A 23,761-nucleotide genomic window follows, 5' to 3' on the forward strand; every position below is an offset into this window, starting at 1 on the left:
AAGTGGAACTTACCTGAAAAGATTGTTGTGATGACTAAAATGTGATAATGTTTATAAAGTACCTTGGCATGACACCTGGCACATATGAATCCTCAATATATGCTGGCTTTAATTCCTACAGTTACTGTTGCCCTGGCCACCACTACTACTGCCACCACAGTTAAATAATATTTGGAAAATAGAGAATAGTAGAAAAAATATCTTACAATCTTACACCATGATGCAGCTACCCTTATAATTTAAATTTCCTTCAAATCCTTTTCCCCCACTACTTCTAAACATTCCTGATTTTATAGCATGTATATTTTATAGGTGGGTTTTTTTTCTTTGTGGTGGTAACTGCATTACACTTATTTTTTCTAGTTTTTAATGGATTTTTTCCTAACTATAAAAATTGTGTATAAAATTCAGAGTATAGAAAAAAAAGAAAAATCATACTCATTGTTAACATTTTGATGTATCTCCTTCCATTTTATTCATGCCTTATTATAGAGTTGAGATCATATTACATATACAATTTGTATGTAATTTTTCATATCATGAATATTTTCCTATTATTATAAGCATCATTTTCCAAGGCTGCATATTAGTCCATCAGATGGCTCTACCATAATTTACATAAGCATTTTCCAATTGTTCGACATCTGAGTTTTCTCCAGTTCTTCAATCTAAATAGCTTCCTGTAACAGACCTAAGGAACCAGCCTTATTACAGCCAGGAAGCATATAATGAACTTGTGCTGCGTATATGGTCCTGAGTGAGGCATAGTGGGAGCCCTCAGGTCAATCAGACACAGAGCCAGCCTTAAAGGAGCTCAGAGACTAAACAACCTGGAAATACTTACTGGCAATTAAGCACTGTCAGGGAGTCCACTTAAGTGTGGGTAACCCTTTTCCCTGTGGAAGCTGGGATCTGGAAACCACAGCTTCTACACAGGAAAAAGCCTAGGAAGCCTTGCTGCCCCTTCTCACCTATGAATATGCAGATTGGCTTCTAATGCTCAAATGCCTTTTGAGCTACACTGTCAGGGACCTGAGCTAAGAACCATTGAATATTACTTCCAAGTGGTTTTCACTAGGAAAGAATGAGAAACACTACCAAGGGAACTTATGGGAGAATTAAGAGAATCAGAGTGGCTCTAGTCTTAGTTTTTAATTTTATTTTATTTTTTAATTGACAGATAAAATTGTATATGTTTTCTGTATACAATATGATGTTTTGAAATATATACGCATTGTGGAATGGCTAAACTGGCTAATTAACATATTACTTCACAAAGTTGTCATTTTTTTGGTGAGAAAACAAAATCTACTTTCAGAATTTTTCAAGAATATAATAGATTAACTGTAGTCGTATATAATAACATGGATGAACCTGGAAGACATTATTTTAAGTAAAATAAGTCAAGCACAGAAAGAAATACCACATGATCTCATTCAATAAGGAATCACTCATACGTGGATTTAAAAAGTTGATTTCATAGAAGTAGAGGATAGAATGGTGGCTTTAGTCTTAGTTTTGTCACAGACTTGCCCTGGGACCTGAGGTAAGTTATTTCTCCCTCCCAAGCCTCCATCTTCTCCTCATAACGTAGGTGATCTCCAGGGCCCTTCCAGCACTAACATTCCAGAGTACTTGAAACATTCCTCTTGCCAGGAGCTAAAGTGAGTATCCTGATAAAGGTCATAGGATAATTCTCTAAAGTCTAGAGCTCCTCTTAATTAGTCCTGGGGAACCATTTATGCCTTTGTATTCCCAGTCACTTCCTCCTGCTAGCAGTTGGGACATATGGAGACTGAAGGGCAAGAAGTCTCTCTCACTGGTTGGAAACCCTGGATTCAGAAAGCCAAAAATTGTCTTTTATGTATTAGGTATTTGTTCTTTTATGTACTTTGTTCTTTCATTCATTCCCTCATTTAGCAGATGTTAACTGAATCCCAGGCCTTGTCCAATCCATCTCTACAATACAGAGGTGAATGAGACTCAACCACATTCTCAAAATAGATGTAGTCTCATAAGAGGACAGGAAACAATGATAAAAGGCAACAAGATGGTTGCTACGGTGGGGGTACATTTAAGGGCATAAGGACAGGTGCACCTGAGTCTGCCTAGAAGCAACAGCAAAAAAGTCTTAGTAGATACTGTGAGATTTTAAAGGATAAGTAGAAATTTTTTAGGTATGCAGTAGAGGAGAGGACATTCTGGGTAGAGGAACAAGCATGTGCAAGGGGCTAGAAGTGTGAGAGAACATGACATGTTGAAAGAACTGCATATAGTTTGTGTGGCTGGTAGGTGAAAGGGAGAGTGGACAGATGAGAAAAAGTCAAACATTTCTCCACAGACCAGTCTGTTTCCACTGAATTCTTTGCTCATTTTATCAGTCCATATGAGAGGGATGGTCTTTTTAGTTCAGTTTTCAAAAACTGTTATCCTTATTGCCTTATCTTTCCATTTTTACAGTAGCATATGCTCATTATAGAAAGTTTGAAAAATACAAAAAGTAAGAGGAAAAAAGGATTTTAAAAATTACTCATGGTCTCACTAGCTAAAGACAACTTTAATATCTGATGAATTTCCATTCAATATTTTTTATTTTCTCTGTTTACATAGCTGTGAATGTGTTGTAATTATAATCTTAACTTTTGTATATGATGCTCTTTTCTATTTCCTTCCTAAATTTTGCCAAAAATGGATGTTAGTGTCATTAGAAAAGAACTATGATTATAAAATATACTGGCTGAAATATCTATCCATTTTCTTTGTCTTTTTTTTTTTTTACAGGTCTCTTGTGGCTCAGAGCATAATTTGGCAGTAATTGGTAAGTAATTTTTATACTGATAACTGTTTCTTCTGAAAATCATGTGGCAGAATTGGAGAAGACTTTTGGTTAACCAAAAGCCATGGTATGTGCGCTCATGCATGTGTGTTAGGGGAGATTGGGGGAAATGGAAGTCTTTGGTTGACCAAGGGTTTACTAGAAGCTCCTTTTCTGAATATTTCAATTCATATCATTGAGCATCTTTTTAAGGTACCTGAGCTGGCCTCCCTGCCCGGGAAGTGGCATTTGAGCATATTAAAGAACTCACAGGCTGGGGGGCATCATGTGTAGAAAGCCAGACATAAAAAGGAAGAATGATTGGACTGCTTCTAGTTTTTCGAATAAATCCCCATTCTAAGTTCTTTAGTGGTTTGGCTCTTTCTTTGGAAATATGCGGCTCTGCTCACTGCCCTTGCTGACTTGTATTTAGTGGCACTCAGGAATTCCCAGTTGGACTCAAACCTCTGGTTAATAGAGGCTTCCTCTTAGTTGGCCCTGGATAATCACAGTTTAGTGTTTTCATAATTAGATCTATGAGCAATTCGTTCAAGAAGCCTTCTCATTACTTCCACAGGTAGACTCAGTTTCCATCTCACAGTACATTAAAGAGACTGCAGTGTAGGGCCAGACTGCCTGAGTTCAGTACAGACTTCTACTTACTAACCATGTGAACTTGGACAAGGTATTTTACTTCTCTATGCTCATCTTTAAAATGGGGAGGGCAATAGTGCCTACCTCATAGTGTTGTTGGAGGGATGAGTTAAGATTTGTAAAGCACATAGAATGACGCTTAACTCCTAGTAGGGGCTTTGGTAATGTTCGTTATTCTTACCTGATATTATATGTTAAAGTAATTGCCCTCCGCTGGGCTTTAGTTTCCCCATCTGTAAAATGGAGAAGTTAAAACAGAAAACCAAGTTTCCCTCCAGCTCTGCTATTTTAGGACTCTTGTTACAACCCCACTACTGACTGATTTGTGTCAATAATTTCTGTTCCTGGCCACTCCTGTCTCTTAGCTTCTAACTTTGAACTTCTACCAGGCAAGGCCCTTGTGTTTTCCTCGTTTCTTGCCTATTCACAGCACCTAGAGCAGTGTGTGGCTCTTAGCAGAGACTCACACATTCTTTTCTGAATTGAGCTAGACTGGCTCAGCTGCCTGGGGTGGCAGTAGTTTGAAGCACTACTTTGCAGGCCCAAACATGATGTACAAAGAGGTAGAACCAAGGACAGCAGAGGAGGTGGGGAGTAACAGGGGCTGGAGTTAGAGAAGGAGCTAGAAAATGTAACAGCAAACCTGCATGCTTTGCAGCAGGACCAGATACTTTATACCGGAACTGCTTCAGCCTGTGTGTAATTAAGACAAGCTAATCAAAAGAGTCAAAGGCGGTGCCTAGGACATTGCTGCTACTGCTATCACTGGACTGGGAGAGTTTGGCTTCCCCTGGGACCAACATAAACAAGAAGATTGCAGGGAATCTAAATTTGTGAAAGCACAAAATCCAGATGAAGGAATGGGTCACAGCTAGCAAAGCAGCAGGCTGAGCTGACGTAGGCAGCCTGGGGCTGTAGAAGGAGCAAAGACTCTGCAGGCAGACAGCTGTGTTTCAAACCGGCTCCATCTCTGTGTGAGCGTCCATATTCTTCTCATCTTTGTAATGGGGATAATCATTCCACCTTTCAGGATTATTGTGATTAGGTGAGATAATTTATGTGAAATACCTGGCAGACATAAATTCCTTTGGTTTCTCTTTTCTCTTGGTTGGGTAGCGGGAGGGGAGAAATACTTGTTAGTGTAACTGTTCTAGTGAAATATTTCTCTGTTGGGAGAGAAACAATGACATTCTGGAAAGATGTGTCCAGTGTTACCTGTGTCGAGGCCATCAGAGGCAGTGGGAAAATAGGGCATGCTGGCGAGCACTTGAGGACAGACCTGTTATTTTCCATTGTATCCCCAGTGCCTGGGACCTGGCTCACAGACTGCTGAATGAATGGTTTCAGAGTCAGGAAAAGTGAGTGCAGGCACAAGGCTCTGCACATATGTACCTGCCTGGCGGCCAGGAGCAAGAGGCTCTCCATCACTGGAGGAATGAGGCCCTCAGTGGGTGCCCTGCAGGGTGCAGGCTTTGAAACAGGAAGCTACAAGAAGCTGCCTGTTAGTCCTAGCAGGAGGCTAGCAAGAGGGAGACAAGTTGCAGGTGAAGAAGAGTTCCTGCCAGCTTAAAGCCATGTTTCTCATGGGGTTGAGCTCCTCCCCTAAACCCTACTGCCTTTGCCTGCTTTACAGGGATTTCCCTGCCTTCAGTTTCATTCCCTGAACTCTAGCCCTCAGTGCCTGGTGCTGTGTCCCACATGTAAAAGGCACAAAATAGTTATAGAATAGACTAGAAGAGAACATAAAGCAGCCAAACTTTGCCCGAGGGTAGAAGCAACCTTAATGTCTAATGAATGTGTGACAGATGAATCAACTTGGAAAGGGAGGTGAAACGGAGAATGGTGAAAGGACATGATTGAGAACCTAGTCTGTCTTAGGTTAATGGACACAACTCCTCAAAGTATATTTGTTGTATCTGCGTTGTAGAGACGAAACAGACTCAGAGGTTAAATGGGTTAAACAGGTTGTAGAGATAAGTAGCAGTGTTACCTGAGCAATGGGCTCGCTGCCCAGCGCACATAGAAGCGAATACTGTGACACTGGCTTTGAGAAAAGAAAAAGCTTTATTGTGAGTCAATTGACAAGGAGACAGGGAGGCAACGCTCAAATCCATCTCCCCAATCTGGGAGTGGGTCAAGCTTTTATGGCATTTTAAACTAATCCCAGGTGATGCCAGTGCAGCTGGTCAGCCAGGCTGGTGATGGTAACAATTAGGCTGCTAAAGCTTTTCTTCTGAGCATGCCAGGTAACTTTGGCTTTGCACTACCTGTAACTTAAGCAGTGATTACTTGGTTTGAATTGGTCCTATGGTTACAGCAGTAAATAGTAGAGCTGTCTGCCTGACTTCCAAAACTGCTCCTCTACTGTATCATTTCCAGTGGCCTGAAGTAGTATGGGTAGTAGTTAAGAAGAGCTCAGGCATTGGGGACAGATTGCCTGGATCCAGATTCTGTCTTCTCCACTTACAAGCTGTAACCTGTATAAGTGGCTTACCTTCTCTGTGTCTTGATCACCTCATCTGGGATATATTACTGACTTGATAGGGTTGTTAGGTAAAGTGCTAAGAACAATGCCTAACACAAAAGACTCAATAAATGTTAGCTGCTATTATTATTATTATTCTATATTAAGACCTCAAGGAAGGAAATAATTATAAGCCTGAGGCCAGGGTAGGAATCTCAGGAACTAGAGAAGGGAGTGTCTTTCCCAGCCTGGATATCAGGGTCCACGGTGAGATCTCAGCATAGCTGCAGGATGGATTTGTAAACTGGAGCCTGGGGTTCCCACTGGGGAATCTGCACATCCAAGCAGCCCTGGAAACAGTGCTAGCCCAGATTTGTTCAAGAACAGGATTCTGCTCTTCATTGTCCCAGACAGGGACTCAGGCCCTGCATGTTCCAGCCTGAAGCAAGCCCCATGGAAGCCACATTTCAGTTTCTTGTGAAGATGGAAATTTTACTCTGCTGCTTTATGTGCTTCTGGGTTTCTTTGTTCCCCTTCTTTTGAAATTTGGTTTAGTTACTTCCTTAGTTTTCCAGTTAAGTTTCTCTTGACATGTTTTGTCTTTGCCACCAGGTGCCCCCATGACTAGACAGAATGGTGAAGTGGTATGAGTTCCTGCTTTAGACTAAGGAAGAACTGTTGGAGCTGAGCATAGAGAGACTCAGGTGACAGTCAGAAAAGAGAGAGCTGAGGCCGTTGACCATGGCTGGCTTGGGCATTCTCTACCTATATGCCTTGTACAATCACTCTGCCTCACCGAGCCTGATTCCTCATTTGTAAGATCAACGTCATGATACCCACTCCCAGAAGTTGTTCTTCCCAATGGCATAGGTATGTCAAGTGCATGCTCAGTACCTGCCATGTCATAGGTGCTCCGCAGGTGTTGTCCACTTGGCTGCTTCACTAATTCGCTTTCTTCCTTTCCACCTAGGATTTCTTTCCACATCTGACAAAGCTCACTGGCTAACTCCCATTTGTGGGCATAGACTGAGGTGAACTGAGTGCATGTGGCCATCACTTGCTGAGAAGACCCCTGCCTTTCAGAGGCAGGGTCCCCAGATCCAGCTCTGTTTTCAGGCCCCTCACCTCTGTGTCTGGATGAATTGGCTCCAGCTGTTGTGCTTCCACCAGGAGCAGCTTATTTTGGCTTGAATTGGCAATTTGTTTGCCTTCTCCCTGATGTGCAGTTGTTTTGTCTTCCCTTCCTGCGGAGAAAAAAGAGCTGACTGCGTTTCCTCTCTCCCTGCTCCACACAGACCCTTGGAAGGATTTTATTGGTGGCCCTTTCCTGGAGCACTCAGGCTTGCCAGACAGGCATTGTTAAAGGGTTGGTTATTGGCAGGAAAGTGTGATGCCTCCTCCTCCTCCTCCAAGCAGAGCCAGTTCTTTTACTAAATTGGAGCTATAATATATGCATGGATTTTTTTTTTTTCATTTCACAGATGATTTTCAACTGTTGAACCATTGTACTTTATAATATGTATGGCGGAACATCTAACCTTGGCATGAAACAGTCAAGCAATTTCATGTAAGAATTTAATAGGAAAATAGAGAAATAACTCTTTTTTTGGCACTGGATATTCCTCTGAGTGGTGATATCTCTAAACCCTAGGGCCTTGTAGAGAGCTTAGAGGCAGATACAAACTTGTATGTTTCTATGCACAATGAGATAGGCAGAATGTAAATGCTTTACCTATCTCATCCCATTTAATCCTTACAGCAAATTGATGAGCTGGTACTCTAGTTAATCCCATCTTCTGGGTAAGGGAAAATGAAGCTGAAGGTGAGCAGTTTACCCCGCCCAGGTCACACAAGTAGGAAGAATTTGTGTGTTAGCTCTTTTACCCACACCTCTAATTTCAGAGCCTATGGACTGGTACCCGATGCTGCCTTCCTGCAGACTGGTGACAGTCTGGCCTGTTTTTAAAGCCACCAGATAGGAGTATTTCATCTTTTTGTTTCAGTATTTAAAATGAAAAACTCCCTTCCATGCTATCCCCCTCTCTCTAGCTCCCCAAAACCCTTCTACCACATGTGCAGGTAATGCCTGTTACTAGTTTCTTCTGTATCCTTCTAGTGTCCTTTTACATATGTAAGTGAATACTAAGATATGTTTTTATCCTTCCTTTTACATAAATGGTAGCATATTATATTCATTTCTCAGTGCCTGATTTTTCTCAACAATTTTTCTGGGTGATCTTTCCATATCAGTATAAAAGCTGTCCTAGTTCTTTTTTTACAGTTACATAATATTCCAAAGTTCCTATGTATCTTGATTTATTTAACTAGTGACCTGTTCATGGACATTTATGTAATTTCTAGTCTTTTGTTATTATAAGCAATGCTATAGTGAATGACCTAGATATGTTATTTCATGTGTAGGAGGGTATAGTTATAAGTTCCTAGAAGTGAAATTACTGTGCCAAAGTATAAATGTATTTGTAATTTTGCAATGTACTTCAAAATTGGCCTCCATAGGGGCTATGCCATTTTTCACTCCCACTAGCAAGGTATAAGGGTGCTTGTTTATTGCAGCCTCCCTAATAGGATATGTTAAGAAACTCTTGGATTTTTGCCAGTCTGATAGGTAAGCAACTACTCAGGGTAGTTTTTGTTTATCTTTTTAAGTTGAAGTATAACATATATAGTATAGTAAAGTGCACAAATCTTAAGGGTTCAGATTGATGAATTTTTACATGTGTATATACTTAAGAAAACACCATCCAGAGCAAGATATAGAACATTTCCAGCACCCTAGAAGACTAGTTCATGCTCCATCTCTGTCTATAACCCACCCCCAGAGGTAACCGTTCTTCTGACTTCTGTCTCCAAGGATGCCTTTGTTTGAACTTCACATGAATGGTGTTTGGCTTCTTTTGTTCAACACATTGTGTCTATAAGAGTCATTCATGTTGTGTGTAGCAGTAATTTTGTAATGCTCGGTAATATTCTGCTGTATAAATATACCAAAACTTATTTAACCATTTAACTGTTGAACATTTGGGTTGTTTCCAGTTTGGGGATGCTGTGTACATTCTTATACATGCCTTTTGATAGACATGTGCATTTATTTCTCTTGGGTGCATGATTAAGACTAGGAATTCTAGTTCATGTTTAGTATTAGTAAATACTGTGCAACAGTGTTTAAAGTAGTTGCACCAATTTACACCCCCACCAGCAATATGAGAGTTCCATTTGTGCTATACTCTCGCCAGATATTTTCAATCTTACAGATTTAGGCAATTCTGTTGAGTGTGCAGTATGGAATCTCACTGATTTTAATTTGCATTTCTCTCATAACTAATGATGTGGAGTACCTTTTTACATGCTTATAGGCCATTTGGGTGGCTTCTTTTGTCAAATCCAAAGACTTAAGTCTGAAGACTTTAAGTTTTTGCCCATTGTTTTAAGTTGGGTTTTGTCTATGTTTTTCTTAGTGATTTGCTGGCATCCGTTATATCTTGTAGATTCCAGTCCTTTGTTGAATATGTATATTGCAAACATCTTCTCCCAGCCAGTGGCTTACTCTTTTTTTTTTTTGAGATGGAGTCTCGCTCCGTCACCCAGGCTGGAGTGCAGTGGCGCAATCTCGGCTCACTGCAAGCTCCGCCTCCCGGGTTCATGCCATTCTCCTGCCTCAGCCTCCCCAGTAGCTGGGACTACAGGCGCCCACCACCACACCCGGATAATTTTTTGTATTTTTTAGTAGAGACGGGGTTTCACCATGTTAGCCAGGATGGTCTCTATCTCCTGACCTCGTGTGGCTTACTCTTTCACTCTCTTAATCGTGTCTTTTGATGAATAGTTATTTATTTTAATGAAGTCCAGTTTATTGACCATTCCTTTAATGGTTTGAGGTATTTGCGCCCTACTTAAGACATTTTTACCCATTCCAAGATCATAAAAGTATTCTTATGTTTTCTTTGTGAAGCTTTATTATTCTGCCTTTTATATTTAGGCCTAAAATCCATCTCAAATTAGTTTTTTTAAACATTTAGAACCATTTATTGAAAAGTTCATTTTTTGCCATTGAATTGTGGAGGTACCTTTGTTATAAATCAAGAGACTGCATATATGTGTGAATGTGCTTTTAGATTCTTTTTTATTAGTTTGTTTTTCCGTCTGTATGCTAGTACCACACCAGCTTGATTATTGTAGCTTTATAATAAATCCTGATATCTAGCATTATAAGCCCTCCTACTTTGTTCTTTTTTGAGATTATTGTGGCCTTTTTAATCTGTCTAATTTTAGTTATTATAAATGAAGGTTGAGCATCTTTTTATATGTTCAAGAACTATTTGTATTTTCTCTTTTATGAGGAGTTTTTCACACCCATATTAGTTTTGTTCATTGTTGCTATAACAAATTACCATAAAATTAATGGCTTAAAACAAGACAAATGTATTATCTTCAAGTTTGAGGTCAGAAATCTAAGATGGGTCTCACTTGGCTAAAATCAAGCTGTTGGCAGCCTTCATTCCTTCCTGGAAGTTCCAGAGAGAATTCATTTTCTTGCCCTTTCTAGCTACTAAAGGCTACCTATATTCTTGACTTATGACCTCTGCCATCTTCAAAGCCAGCCATAGCTTTTCAAGTCTTTCTCCTACTGCATCACTCTGACCCTGACTCATCTGCCTCCCTTTTCTACATTTAAGGACCCTTCTGATTACACCATCCCTGCCTGGATAATCCAGCATAATCTCCCTGTATTAGTACATTTTCATACTGCTGTAAATGACTGCCCAAAACTAGATAATTTATAAAGGAAAGAGGTTTAATTGACTCACAGTTCAGTGTGGCTGGGGAGGCCTCAGGAAACTTAAAATCATGGTGGAAGGTGAAGGGGAAGCAAGGCACCTTCTTCACAAGGTGGCAGGAAGGAGAAGTGCCAAATGAAGTGGGGAAGAGCCCCTTATAAAACCATCAGATCTCATGAGAATTTACTCACTATCACAAGAACAGCATGGGGGAAACTGCCCCCCTGATTCAATTACCTCCACCTGGTTTCTCCCTTGACACATGGGGATTATGGGTATTACAATTCAAGATGAGATTTTGGGTGGGGACACAGCTAAACCATATCACTCCCTGTCTTAATATCAGCTAATTAGCAACCTTAATTTCATCTGATAACTCAGTTCCCCTTTGCCATGTAACAAAACATATTCATAGGCTCTAGGAATTAGGACATGGACATCTTTAGGAGGCCATTATTTTTTCTACCTCAATATCCTTTGCCTTGCTATAGAGTCTGAATGTTTGTGTCTTTCAAAAAATTTTGTGTTGAGATTTATTCCCTAATGTGATAGCATTAAGAGGTGGGGTGTTTGGGAGGTGATTAGGTCATGAGGGCTCTACCCTTAAGAATGGGGTTAGTACCCTTATAAAAGAGGTCCAAGGGAGCTTGTTCACCACTTTTGCCATGTGAGGACATTTAAAAGGTGCCATCTAAAAGGAACGGGCCCTCACTATATACCATCAGATCAGCTGGTACCTTGATCTTGGACTTCCCAGCCTCCAGAACTTGTATTGTTTATACGTTTTCCAGTCTAAGGTATTTTGTTATAGCAGCCTCTGCGGAAGGACTAAGACAGCCTTTTATTTTATTTTTTTAAAACAATTGGATTGTCAGTCTTTTTCTAATAAATGTCTAAGTGTTCTTTACATGTTAGGGAGATTAGGCATTGTTCTGTGGTTTGAATTGCAAATGTATTTTCCCAGCTTTTTATCTTTTGTTTTTAATGTTTTTGTTTATTTTGTCCATGATATTTTGTCATGCAACCTTTTCTTTTACTATAGATTAAATGTATCAGTCTTTTCCTGTATGGCTTTTGGATTTTGAGTCAGGGAATCCTTCTCTACTCTAGAGTATAATGGTCTTTCTTTATATTTTATTCTAGTATGGTCATGCATTGCCTAAAAATCGGGATACAAGGCCAGGGTCAGTGGCTCACACCTGTAATCCCAGCACTTTGGGAAGCCAAGGCAGGCTGATCACTTAAGGCCAGGAGTTTGAGACCAGCCTGATCAACATGGCTGATATGGTTTGGCTGTGTCCCTACCCAAATCTCATATTGAATTCCCGTGTGTTGTGGGGAATGACCTTGTGGGAGGTAATTGAATCATGGGAGCAGGTCTTTCCCATGCTGTTCTCATGATAGTGAATAAGTCTCACGAGATCTGATGGTTTTAAAAGGGGAGTTTCCCTGCACAAGCTCTCTCTTTGCCTGCCACCATCCATGTAAGATGTGACTTTCTCCTCCTTGCTTTCTGCCATGATTGTGAGGCCTCCCCAGCCATATGGAACTGTAAGTCCATTAAATCTCTTTATTTTGTAAATTGCTCAGTCTCAGGTATGTCTTTATTAGCAGCATGAAAATGGACTAATACAGTAAATTGACACCAGGAGTGGGGTGCTGCTGAAAAGATACCCGAAAATGCGGATGTGACTTTGGAACTGGGTAACAGACAGAGGTTGGGACAGTCTGGAGGGATCAGAAGAAGACAGGAAAATGTGGGAAAGTTTGGAACCCCCCAGAGACTTGTTGAGTGACTTTGATCAAAATACTGATAATGATATGGACAATGAAATCCAGACTGAGGTGGTCTAAGATGGAGATGAGGAACTTGTTGGGAACTGGAGTAAAGGTGATCCTTGTTGTGTTTTAACAAAGAGACTGGTGGCATTTTGCCTCTGCCCAAGAGATTTGTGGAACTTTGAACTTGAGAGAAATGATTTAGGGTATCTGGCGGAAGAAATTTCTAAGCAGCAAAGCATTCAAGAGGTGACTTGGGCACTGTTAAAGGCATTCAGTTTTAAAAGGGAAACAGAGCATAAAGTTTCAGAAAATTTATAGCCTGACGATGTGATAGAAAAGAAAATCTCATTTTTCTAAACAGAAATTCAACCCAGCTGCAGAAATTTGCATAAGTAATGAGGAGCCAAATGTTAATCCTCAAGACAATAGGGAAAATGTCTCCAGGGCATGTCGGAGTCTTGATGGCAGCCCCTCTTATCACAGACCCAGAGGCCTAGAAGGAAAAGATGGTTTTTTGGGCTGGGTCCAGGGTGCCCCTACTGTGTGCAGCCTAGGGACTTGGTGCCCTGTGTCCCAGCCACTCCAGTTGTGGCTGAAAGGGGCCAATGTAGAGCCCTGGCCGTAGCTTCAGTGGGTACAAGCCTCAAGCCTTGGCAGCTTCCACATGGTGTCGAGCCTGCAAGTGCACAGAAGTCAAGAATTGGGGTTTGAAATCTGCCTAGATTTCAGAAGATGTATGGAAATTCCTGGATGCCCAGACAAAATTTTGCTACAGTGGTGGGGCCCTCATGGAGAACTTCTGCTAGAGCAGTGTGGAAGGGAAATGTGGGGTCAGAGCGCCGACACAGACTCCCTACTGGGGCACTGCCTAGTGGAGCGATGAGAAGAGGGCCACTATCCTCCAGGCCCCAGAATGGTAGATCCACTGACAGCTGTGCACCTGGAAAAGCCACAGACACTCAGTGCCAACCTATGAAAGCAGCTGGGAAGGAGGCTGTACCCTGCAAAATCACAGGGGCAGAGCTGCCCAAGACCATGGAAACCCACCTCTTACATAAGCATGACCTGGCTGTGAGACATGGAGGCAAAGGAGATCATTTTGGAACTTTAAGATTTGACTACTCTACTGGATTTTGGACTTGCATGGGGCCTGTGGCCCCTTTGTTTTGGCCAATTTCTCCCATTTTGAATGGCTATATTTACCCAAAGCCTGTACCCCCATTGTATCCAAGAAGCAACTAACTTACTTTTGATTTTACAGGCTTATAGGCAGAAGGGACCTGGCTTGTCTCATGAGACTTTGGACTGTGGACTTTTGAGTTAATGCTGAAGTGAGTTAAGACTTTAGGACACTGTTAAGAAAACATGATTGGTTTTGAAATGTGAGGACATGAGATTTAGGAGGGGCCAGGGGCGGAATGATATGGTTTGGCTGTGTCCCAAATCTCATCTTGAATTCCCACATGTTGTAGGAGAGACACAGTGGGAGGTAATGGAATCACAGGGGCAGGTCTTTCCTGTGCTGCTCTTGTGATAGTGAATAAGTCTCACGAGATCTGATGGTTTTAAAAAGGGGAGTTTCTCTGCACGAGCTCTCTCTTTGCCTGCCACCATCAGTGTAAGATGTGACTTGCTTCTCCTTGTCTTCTGCCATGATTGTGAGGCCTCCTCAACCACATGGAACTGTAAGTCCATTAAATCTCTTTCTTTTATAAATTACCCAGTCTTGGGTTGTCTTTATTAACAGTGTTAAAACAGACTAATACAATGGTGAAACCCCGTCTCTACTAAAAATACAAAAAAATTAGCTGGGCTTAGGGGCACATGCCTGTAATCCCAGTTACTCAGGAGGCTGAGGCATAAGAATTGTTTGAACCAGGGAGGCGGAGGTTGTAGTGAGCCAAGATCCTGCCACTGGACTCCAGCCTGGGTGACAGAGCAAGACTCCCTCTCTCTCAAAAAGGGGGGATATGTTCTGAGAAATGTGTCATTAGATGATTTTGTCACAAGCATTATAAAGTGTACTTAACAAACCTAGATGGTATAGCCTAGTACACACCTAGGCTATGTGGTTTAGCCTGTTGCTCCTAGGCTATGAACCTGGACAGCATGTTACTGTACTGAATACTGTAGGCAATTGTAACACATGGCTGATCAGTTATCTCAAAACTATTTATTGAGTTCTTTGGCTGCTTTCCTGAGTCCTGTTGCTACCAGAGCAGCCCTAAGGCATTACCCAAAATTGCACAGCTGGTCAGTAGCAGAGCTGGGACTAGCACTCAAGTCTAGCTTGTGCTATTCAGAAGGAGATGGTGCCTGGTTCTCAAGGGGCTTTCTCAAGTGGTTGCCTGAGCTGTTTGCCAGACAGGGAGCAGCAGCTAAAGGCAGAGCAACAGTTTTTTAGTTCTCTTGATTACCAGTGCTCTGTCCCAGGTCTTGCCTTTCTCAGCCCTGGAACTGATATATTTGTTGCCACTACCACACCTGGCCGCTTGGGGCACCGTATTTTCCTCTCCAACAGGCCAGAAAGGTGATAAACCTTTTACATTTAAGAAAGATGTTTCACAATAAATACAGAGATTTTTTTTACAGAATCTTGCTTATTGCTCAAGTCACATTTCTGTTAAGTCATATATTTTCAAAGCATAGCTTCAAATCCCAAGATGTAACTTTTTACCTCTCAATCAAGGTGGATTTTTCACTGTTCCTAAAGAAGCAACATTTATATCACTCCACAGGAGTCATTCTATATGACACCACAGGTGAGGGTGCCAGGCTGTTGAGGAGGCTCCCATACTTGCTAAATTACTCTTTTCATGCTGGTCATTTTAGGCACAAGGTTGACCACCTGTTTAGCACAATGCTTTGGTCCTTCTTAGGGTTGCTTACAGTGGTAGAAACTGCATTCGTGACCCACTGCACTTGTTTACAGTTACTCAAGAGGCTTGAGGCCTTGCGAAAGTAAATCTAATGTGAACTCAAAGAGGAAAATACAAAGAATTAGAGCAAGTTAGAGACAGCCTTCCACTGTGCACCATAACTAGAGTTATGGTGATAACTCTCTGTGTTATCCTAGGCAGTTACTCTCCTCTGGGCCTTTAGAATCCCCGTCTGGGAAATGTGAGAGCTGGACTAGACAATTTCTAAAGTCTTCTGCAACTCTCAAAGTCTGTCTTCATGTCCACAAACTGTGTTGAACATCTTCATAGACTCAGACCATCTATACTTGCCTTGCATGCAATAGGTGCTTCACATGTTTGTTAAATACTGAACGAACATTATATGCAATATTTTCTCATTCTCTCCCTTCAGCTTACTAGTGGCTGATGATGTGCCATGTAGTGTTATGGATGCTGTGGAGGAATACAACATCCATGGAATTCACCTTCATGGAACTCACATTCAGTGGGAAAGAGAGCTATGGGAATTAAATTTGGCACATACTTTGCACTTAAATACTGAATGAATGAATGAATGAGTGAATACAAAGCAGACCATTATAAGAACTAGGAGAAAGAATGAAGAGGTAAGAATGATTAATTTTGGAAATCCTTGTGGAAGAAGTGGCTCCTGAGTGGAGGAAGGGTAAAGAGCAGCATTCTGTGCTGAGGGATAAGCATGAGTAAAGGGAAAGAAGGCTCTAAAGTGTGAATGGTTGAGGGACAAGTGGTCAGCCAGCAAAACAGCTTAGGACCAGGTCTCCAACAGCATGCTGAAGGGCATTGACTTTATTGTTTAGACAGTGTAGAACTATCATGGGTTATTTAGGAAGATTCTTCAGAAGTTGACAATCATAGCAGATAAAACTTTTTTTCTTTAAAGGATAATACCTTTTTACAGAGTAAAACTGAAGTGACGTAGTTAAGTACAAAGTGCTGACACTATTCTGAGCATTTTGCCTACATCATCTCATTTAGTTATCACCATGCAGGGTAGAAAGTAGATAGAAATTGTCCCCATTTTTCAGATGAGAACTCAAAGAAGTAGAGCCCAGAATTCAAACTAAGGTCTGCTGACTGCAAGGTCTGCACTTGCCGCTTCTTGTGCTGCTCCCTGCAGAGGTTTGACTTAGGTTAATTAGCATATCTAGCAGCATAAACTGAACTTTTAATATGCATGTGGCTTTGGAAGACAGGAAAAAGCAACAGCAGAGCCAGCATTACTGATGGTACTTTTTTGTAGGGGCAGATGCCAGCCCCCATCCTTTTGTCTATCTACCGGAGCATAGCAACTAGGGGACAACCACATGTGACATTGGGCAGCTTTGACAATGGCCAAGCAGTCCAGCCCATGAGCCTGCTCTGTCCTTCCTTAGACAGGCACTAGCTTCCTGAGCCTGGGCAGCACCATTGTATCTGCAAAATCCAGACTCACAGTATTGCCTCTCGGCATCCACAAGCCTCAGCTTGTGCTGGTGCCCCTCTGTATCACCTGTCCTGTGACTGCTGTCCCTGCTGCCTCTTGCCTCTGGAATCCTCTGTTTCTCCTGGGTGCACCTAAAGCCCTTAAATGTAGAACAGCTATGACTATTCATTCACCATGCTGTCCCTGGGCAGTGCTTCAGCAACATTCGGTTTGCCTATTTGTCCATTCATGAATTCATTCATTAAGAAGCTGTGCCATGCAATAGGAAGAGTACTGGGACAGAATACCTGAGTACTAGACAAGCTGCTGACACCTTGGGCAGACCACTTTCCTTCTACAGGCCTCCTTTTCTTTATGGATAAAATAGGAGAATTGAGTAAGATAATCTTTGGGGTCTCTGCTAGCTCTCTCACTTTGAGGCTGTTTTGTTTAGCTGTAAATTCACACCTTCATCCTAACATGGGGTTAGGGAATGCTTCTTAGAAGAGATGATCCTTGAAGTGGGTCTTAAAGGATGAGTATGAAGAAGAGAAAGGTATTCCAGGGAATATGATCAACATGAACAAAAGTATGGAGAAGGCCTGGCAAACTGGGGGAAATGAGGGCATCTGGAGGGGAGCAGAGCAGTGGGAGATAAGGCTACAGTGATGGCTACGGCCAGGTCGTAAAAGCTTTAATGTCAGGCTAAGGAACTGGAACTTCATCCTGTGGGGTAAAGGTGCAGGAAAGGTTTTAAAGCAGAGAAATGATTTGATCTATTTTTAGAAGCTAGTACTGTTCAACAGAGAAACCTGGGAGGAATGGCAGTGGTTTTAATCTTGTGGCTTTATAAGATTTTAATTTGGGAAGTTTTTGCGTTTTAGCCGAGACAAGATGCTACCGACCTATTGAATGGGGGATGTCATGATTTACAGTCTGACTGTGGCTCTAGAATCCCCATCAGACTCCTTGGCCCAGATTCTGCCCCATTCTAGTTGCAACACCAGGCCTAGGCCAAAGCCAGCCCTTTTCTCTTCCCGTGACAACCAAGCCAAACAGCTGACTCAGGAAGCTCCACAGTGTAGCCCTTGTGGCACACATGCATGTGTCAGTAGGTCCTCATGTGTGCTCACTGCGTCATAGTGTATCAGGCACTTTGACTCACCAACTCCTTTCATTCTCACAGTAACTCGGAAGTTCTCAGAGAAAGTACAATCCTTACTGTACAGTGGGGAAATGGAATCTCAGAAGAGCTGCATGATTTGCCCCAAGCAGCATAAGGTAGTGTAAGGGGCATGAGGCCTTGGAGTTGTTAAGTCATGGGTTCCATTTCCAGCTTTGCTGCTTAATATCTTAATATCTGACCACGATGGCCACCCTCTCTAAACTGTGGGTTTCTCATCCTTAAAGACTGAGATAATAATAGCTTCTGTATGTGTGTATCATTGGAGCGAATTATGTGGTTTATGGAAAAGCTCTTGGCACAGAGTAGGTGCTCAGAATGTCTGTTTCTGTTTCCTCTGACTCACTTCAGTGCTCTTTCTGGTGTTTCGCCTTGCTTCCCATATGGCCCTCTTTGTCATCTCTCTTGCTCCTCTATTCTTAAGTCAATGCCACAGACATGCATTACTGGAAATGTTCTTCCTGGGTACACAATATGAAGCTAAGCCTTGTGGATGAAGTGAGAGGACATAGGAAATGGCCCTTTCCCTCACTGCTTGCTACCTGATTATTGTGGGTGTTAGAGTACAGAGGGTTTAGCCTTCACTCTTGAAACAAAGCTGAGGTGATCTGACCATCTCATGATGATCCCTTATTCCTCCTCAGGGAACTTACTGTATGCCAAGTGCCTGGCTCAACTCTTACACTGTCTCACTAAGCTCTTACACACACTCTTACATCCACTGCATGTATATCTTACATACACTTCTGTATTCTTAACACGTAACCCTGTTCTACAGATGAGGAAAATGAGGCTCAGAAAAGCTATACATATTAAGATCTTAAACTCATATTTGATGAAACCAGGATTTGAGCCAGGTTATCTGATTCTGGAGCATGCACTCTTAAATTAGACTACCTTTTGTTTATTACAAAATAGTGTATGTACATAGTTTAAATTTTTTTTAAATACTGAAAGGCTTAATAATGGCAATTTCTGCCTCATCTTTTCCCACTCTGTTGTCCGATTTCCGGAGCCAACCATTTTGAATTATTTTGGGGTGTCTATATTTCTAAACTAAACGTCTATTTAAGATACCAATTTTAAAATAAATTTTATCTGTTGCTTTCTTATAAATAAAAATTTAATTATCTTATACCACCACCTTCATTTCCCTTCCCTCCATCCTCACCTGTAGTTAAGTCATTAGTCTATTATTATGAGTAGTGTAAATACTGTTCTCACTGCTAAGCCAAGTAATATATCATGGTATGGTTCCTATTTTATACTTTTCTCTTCCTGGAGTTAAACTTTCCTGTTTATTTTCCCCTTCCTTTAACTGACTTTCTATATGCCAATCACTAATTGTTCCCAAATGCCTCCAAAACATCTATAAAACACCTCTTACACGCTTTGCAACATGGTCAAAGACGTCAACTCTTTCAGCAGTCTCCCCACCCCCACTTTCACCACATGCCACTCTGGGATTCTGCCTTTCTGTTCCACTCTGAAATGGTTACTCTAGGCCTGCACTGTGGTTACCTGATAACTTCTCTATACCATTTTCCTGTATTAAATCCCTGTTCCCTATCTTCCTTCTTCTTTAGATCAGTCTCATTTTGGTGGGGCACAGGACTCATTATCTTTCCTGGAAAAGAGGAGTTGAAGATAAATTTTTTGATTCTTTGAAATTCTGAAAATATACTTACTCTATTTTCGCACTTGATTGACACTTTCACTGTTTGTAGAAATCTAGGTTGGCAATTTTTTTCGTTCTGACTTTTGCATGCATTTCCCATTGTCCTCTAGCATCTAGTGTTACTATTGAGAAGTCTGCTGCTTTTTCTAATTCCTGTTTCTTTGTACGTTGCCATTTTTTTTCCTTGAAATTCTTAGGAACTCCTCTTTACTTCAGTGTTTTGAAATTTTATGATGACATGCCTTGGTATGTATCTTCTTTATTCATTGTTCTGGTATTTATTGAGCCTTCTCAGTCTAGAGGCTTAGGCCTGCAAGTTCTGGGAAATCTTTCTTGAAATTGTTTTACAATTTTTTTCCTTATTTTTCTTTGTTCTATCTTTCAGGGACTTCTATTGAATGTATATTGAATTTCCTGACTCCTAATTTTCTTATCTTTTCTTTCCTCTTGGGCGTGTTTTTCCTTTTCTTACCACTTTGTGAGGAAATTTTTTGACTTGATCTTCCAACTTTTCTAATGAAACTTTTATTTAGCTATTATTTTTAATTTCTAAGGCTCTTTCTTATTTTTAATCCTTTAAAATAGTTTTCTGTTCTTGTTTATATTGCCATATCATCTATCATTTTTCTATGGCTATTAATTATAGAGTTTAAAAAATGTTTTCTTTTGTTCTCTGCCTTGACTCTGTTTTTTTCCAATTTTTAATTTTCTATTTCTTTGTTTTGGGTTCTGTCTTTCACACTGGAGACTGCTGGATGTTTTTTGTTTGCCCTGTAGATGCACTATCCACCTTTTTTCACACTCCATATACCCCTAGGGAGGATGGCCTCTCTATGGCCTACATCAGCTGGCCCTCTGGCTTCTGGTTGGGTTCAGCTAATGAGAGGAATGGCAGATCTCAGGACTGAAAAACAATGAGAGCTTCTCCCTGCTTACCTGCCATAGCTGCATCCCTCTATCAGGGATTCCAGTCTGGTGTCCCTCTCCTTAACTTCACCCTCTCCAATTCACCCTCTCCAAGGGTAACCACTCCTTTCCCTTACTTCTTCAGGCTTAGAGGTGGCAGAGCTCTAGTTTTATCTAGTAGTCCTGGAATATAAACATTGTCCATACCTCTGTAAATGGTTCCTTTATTAAACTCTCGCCTGCTATCCAGTTTGATGTGGTCTTCTGCTGAGATTCTAACTGATACAGAGGTTTTCCTCTCTAAAGATCTGATAATCTTTAGCTGGCTGTTTATATCGAAAAGAGATACTACATGAGACTCTGTGTGCATGGGGAGGGTGCATTGGCTGCTGACTTCCTTGTAAGATGTTTGGACTGAGGAGTTGGGGAAGCTTTTCCCCACTGGTAAACTTCCAGAGATCAATATTTATGAACTTTTCCCCTAATCTTCTGTCTTGGGGTGTATATGCTTAGTTGTTGACTTTCTGGAGCGGGATGCCAGAAGAGGGGCTGGGGAGAGTCACATCATCCTTTACATAGACTGTCACTCACTTAACCCATTTGTTTCATTCTGATCCTCACTCCCACCCTCCGATGACTCTTTTTCCAGGTCCAGGGCTGCCCTGGGTCAGTTTCGCCAGATAATAAATGTGTGGTGTTCGTTAGGTATAGCAACAGATAGGTTGCCTAGTTATGTGTGTTGGGGAGAATCTGGGCATCTAACTACCCCCCATAAATACACTTTCAGGCAACCCCTCTGATTTCAGCCCTATTCTTACCCGACTTTCAAAGACACTTGGTGCTTCTCAGTCCTGAGGCTTTTTAGTGTCTTGCAAGACAAAATTTGTTTCCTTCTCACTGTTGCCTTCAGCAGGCACAAGGTTTCAGCCTCCTCCACTCTGCATGGTCAGTTACCACCTTCGTCTGTGGTATTCATCTAAAATGTGTTGAACTATCTTGTTTCTCCTTCTATTCCTCTTTTCTTGGTGGATTCATACTTTCTTTGTTCCTTTACAGTTGGTTTAAGAGGGTTTTGGAAGGAAATAGAGATAAAGGCATGGGCTCAATCTACCCCGATTAATGGAAGTTCCTACTACTCTTTGTAGGCCACAGCTGAAAAGGATAGAGGAAGTGGTCCCACAGTGGCCCAGAGAATGCGAGGTAGGCTGGAAGTTGTGTGACTGCACAGTATGACAGAAGGGAAGCCACTCAAAGCTGAAGCCTTGGCACCGTGGCCTTTGTATTTGCGAGTTTTGTGAGTTTGTTCATTTTATTCGGGCAGCACCTCTGAGATGAATACTTCTTGTGAAGGGAATTTACTAAGATCAGTTGGGAACCTACTTGAAGAAGTTTTCATCAAATGGCATTACATAGCAAGAAGCGGGAAAATATGGGGAGCTCTTGGACAGATGCTTTTTAAAATTTTAATTTTGCCAAACAGAGAGGGTAGCCAAAGAAGATTTATATGCTTCTATTGTGGGAGGGACTGCTTTTCGGAGCGGGGAGAAGCAAAATCTTAGCTGATCTAATGTAAGAAGAGCCCTGGGGTCATAGAACCCAGACTTTCATGGTAGAGGGGACTTCAGAAACAGCCTAATCTTTACAGAAGAGGAAATTAAGGCCTAAGTTTGGAAATGATTTGCCCTAAGTCACACAGCAAGTTATAGGCTATGCCCAGAACTGTCACCCACAAGTCCTAACTTCAGCTGGCACATTATACCCCTCTGGAGAGAGAACGTCAGCAGCTTTAGAGGTGAGCTCCACAGACCCCACCCTTGTCGCTGTGACCTCGCAGTCCATGGCCTTAGGAGCCCTTGACTTGGCTTGTTGCTGGGTAGTTTCTGCTACTCACCCACACTGGAGATGTTATATTCTCCATTTCCCTATGCTGCATAGGTTTGTACCAAACCAGTACTATGCCAAATTGTAGACCTGTTTAGACGTGTTTCCTTTCGTTTCATTATTTTTGGGGGCTCTGCCAAGGCTCACCATATGAACTCAAATGTGGTTTAAGAAACAAAAAAAGATAATGACTTCAATAGCTTGGCTTTTTAGGAAAGTTAAGGGGGAAGAAGAGTCCAGGAAGCCAACACACTGTATGATCAACTCTCAAATATTTATTGAACCATAATAACAGTAATAGTTGACATTATTGATCTATGTGTGGTTTTACACATTTTACGTACATTATTAATTGATTCTTTATATCAACAGTAAGGTAGGTACTATTATTATACCTGTTTCACAGATGGAGAAACTAAGGCAGAGAGGGTAAGTAACTTGCTCAAGGAGGAGAACCTTGTCCTGGGTACTCTGAAGCTTAAGGAGTTGGGTATCTAAAGACACAGGTTCATAATTAGCAATATTCTCTCAAATTATTCAGTAACAGATTGTTAAGAGCTGCAAAGGGGTCTCTTTTGGCTGCCAGAAGGCTCCAGCTGCAGCCTGTCTCCATGAAGGCATAGAAGGGGAATATTTCACTTTTTCTGAAAACTGGGAATTTATATACACAAAGGATGATGAATTCAGGATCTAAAGGGTGGAAATATGAACAGAAGTCAACAAAGTAATGGTAATTGGGAATCAATATAAGAGAGGGCCTAGTGGTAGAAATGGTAAGTCTTGGGTATTGACTTAGTCAGCTTGCACTAGGGAGGCCAGAGCACAGGGGAGCCAGCCATGGCAGCAGAGAGATTGACAGAGGGTAAAGGATGAGCTTGTTAGTTATATTGCCTTTAAATTGTCAGTGGGATAGGCAGTGGGGTAGTCTGAAGACATTCCTGTAAAAGAGGCCTAGAGAGGAAATTTGTGGGTTAGGGGTGGGGATGTGGTTTTCAGTATCTTACATTACAGGACCACATCTGTGCCCACACTGCAGAATAACCTTTGTCCATTCTAGAGAGAGCCTGCAAAGTACAGATTGCCATGGTATACTTGGGAATGTTGGGTTTGTAGAATTCAAGTGGGTTGGTGCTGGAAAGGATCTCAGAAGCCAACTGTTCCCAATCTTCATCTATAAGTGAAATATTCAAGTCTTAGAAGGGGCAGTGATATGTTTCAGTTGTGAGCCAGCCAGAGGACATGCCCAGGCAGACTAAGA

At 41.5% G+C, this 23,761-nt stretch overlaps 1 protein-coding gene across 8 annotated transcripts in view; it reads left to right on the top strand.

Annotated features, from left to right (window-relative positions):
* The window catches only part of SERGEF (secretion regulating guanine nucleotide exchange factor), a 237,365-nt gene that overhangs the window by 146,199 nt on the left and 67,405 nt on the right, over window positions 1-23,761 (top strand). For 4 of the 8 annotated variants that reach the window (XR_008658415.2, XM_055282206.2, XM_055282204.2 and 1 more), the window contains exon 10: window positions 2,782-2,818. Coding sequence is in view for 3 of the 8 variants with exons in the window: in XM_055282206.2 (XP_055138181.1) it covers window positions 2,782-2,818 (37 nt within the window). In the remaining 5 variants the exon portion in view is untranslated. Of the gene's footprint in view, window positions 1-2,781; window positions 2,819-3,392; window positions 3,501-6,545; window positions 6,804-6,903; window positions 7,501-23,761 lie in introns of those variants that run through there. The other 4 variants (XR_008658416.2, XR_010121290.1, XR_010121291.1 and 1 more) reach the window with 4 other exon arrangements.

The sequence above is a fragment of the Symphalangus syndactylus genome, chromosome 6 (genome assembly GCF_028878055.3).
Source record: "Symphalangus syndactylus isolate Jambi chromosome 6, NHGRI_mSymSyn1-v2.1_pri, whole genome shotgun sequence".
Lineage (NCBI taxonomy): Eukaryota > Metazoa > Chordata > Mammalia > Primates > Hylobatidae > Symphalangus > Symphalangus syndactylus.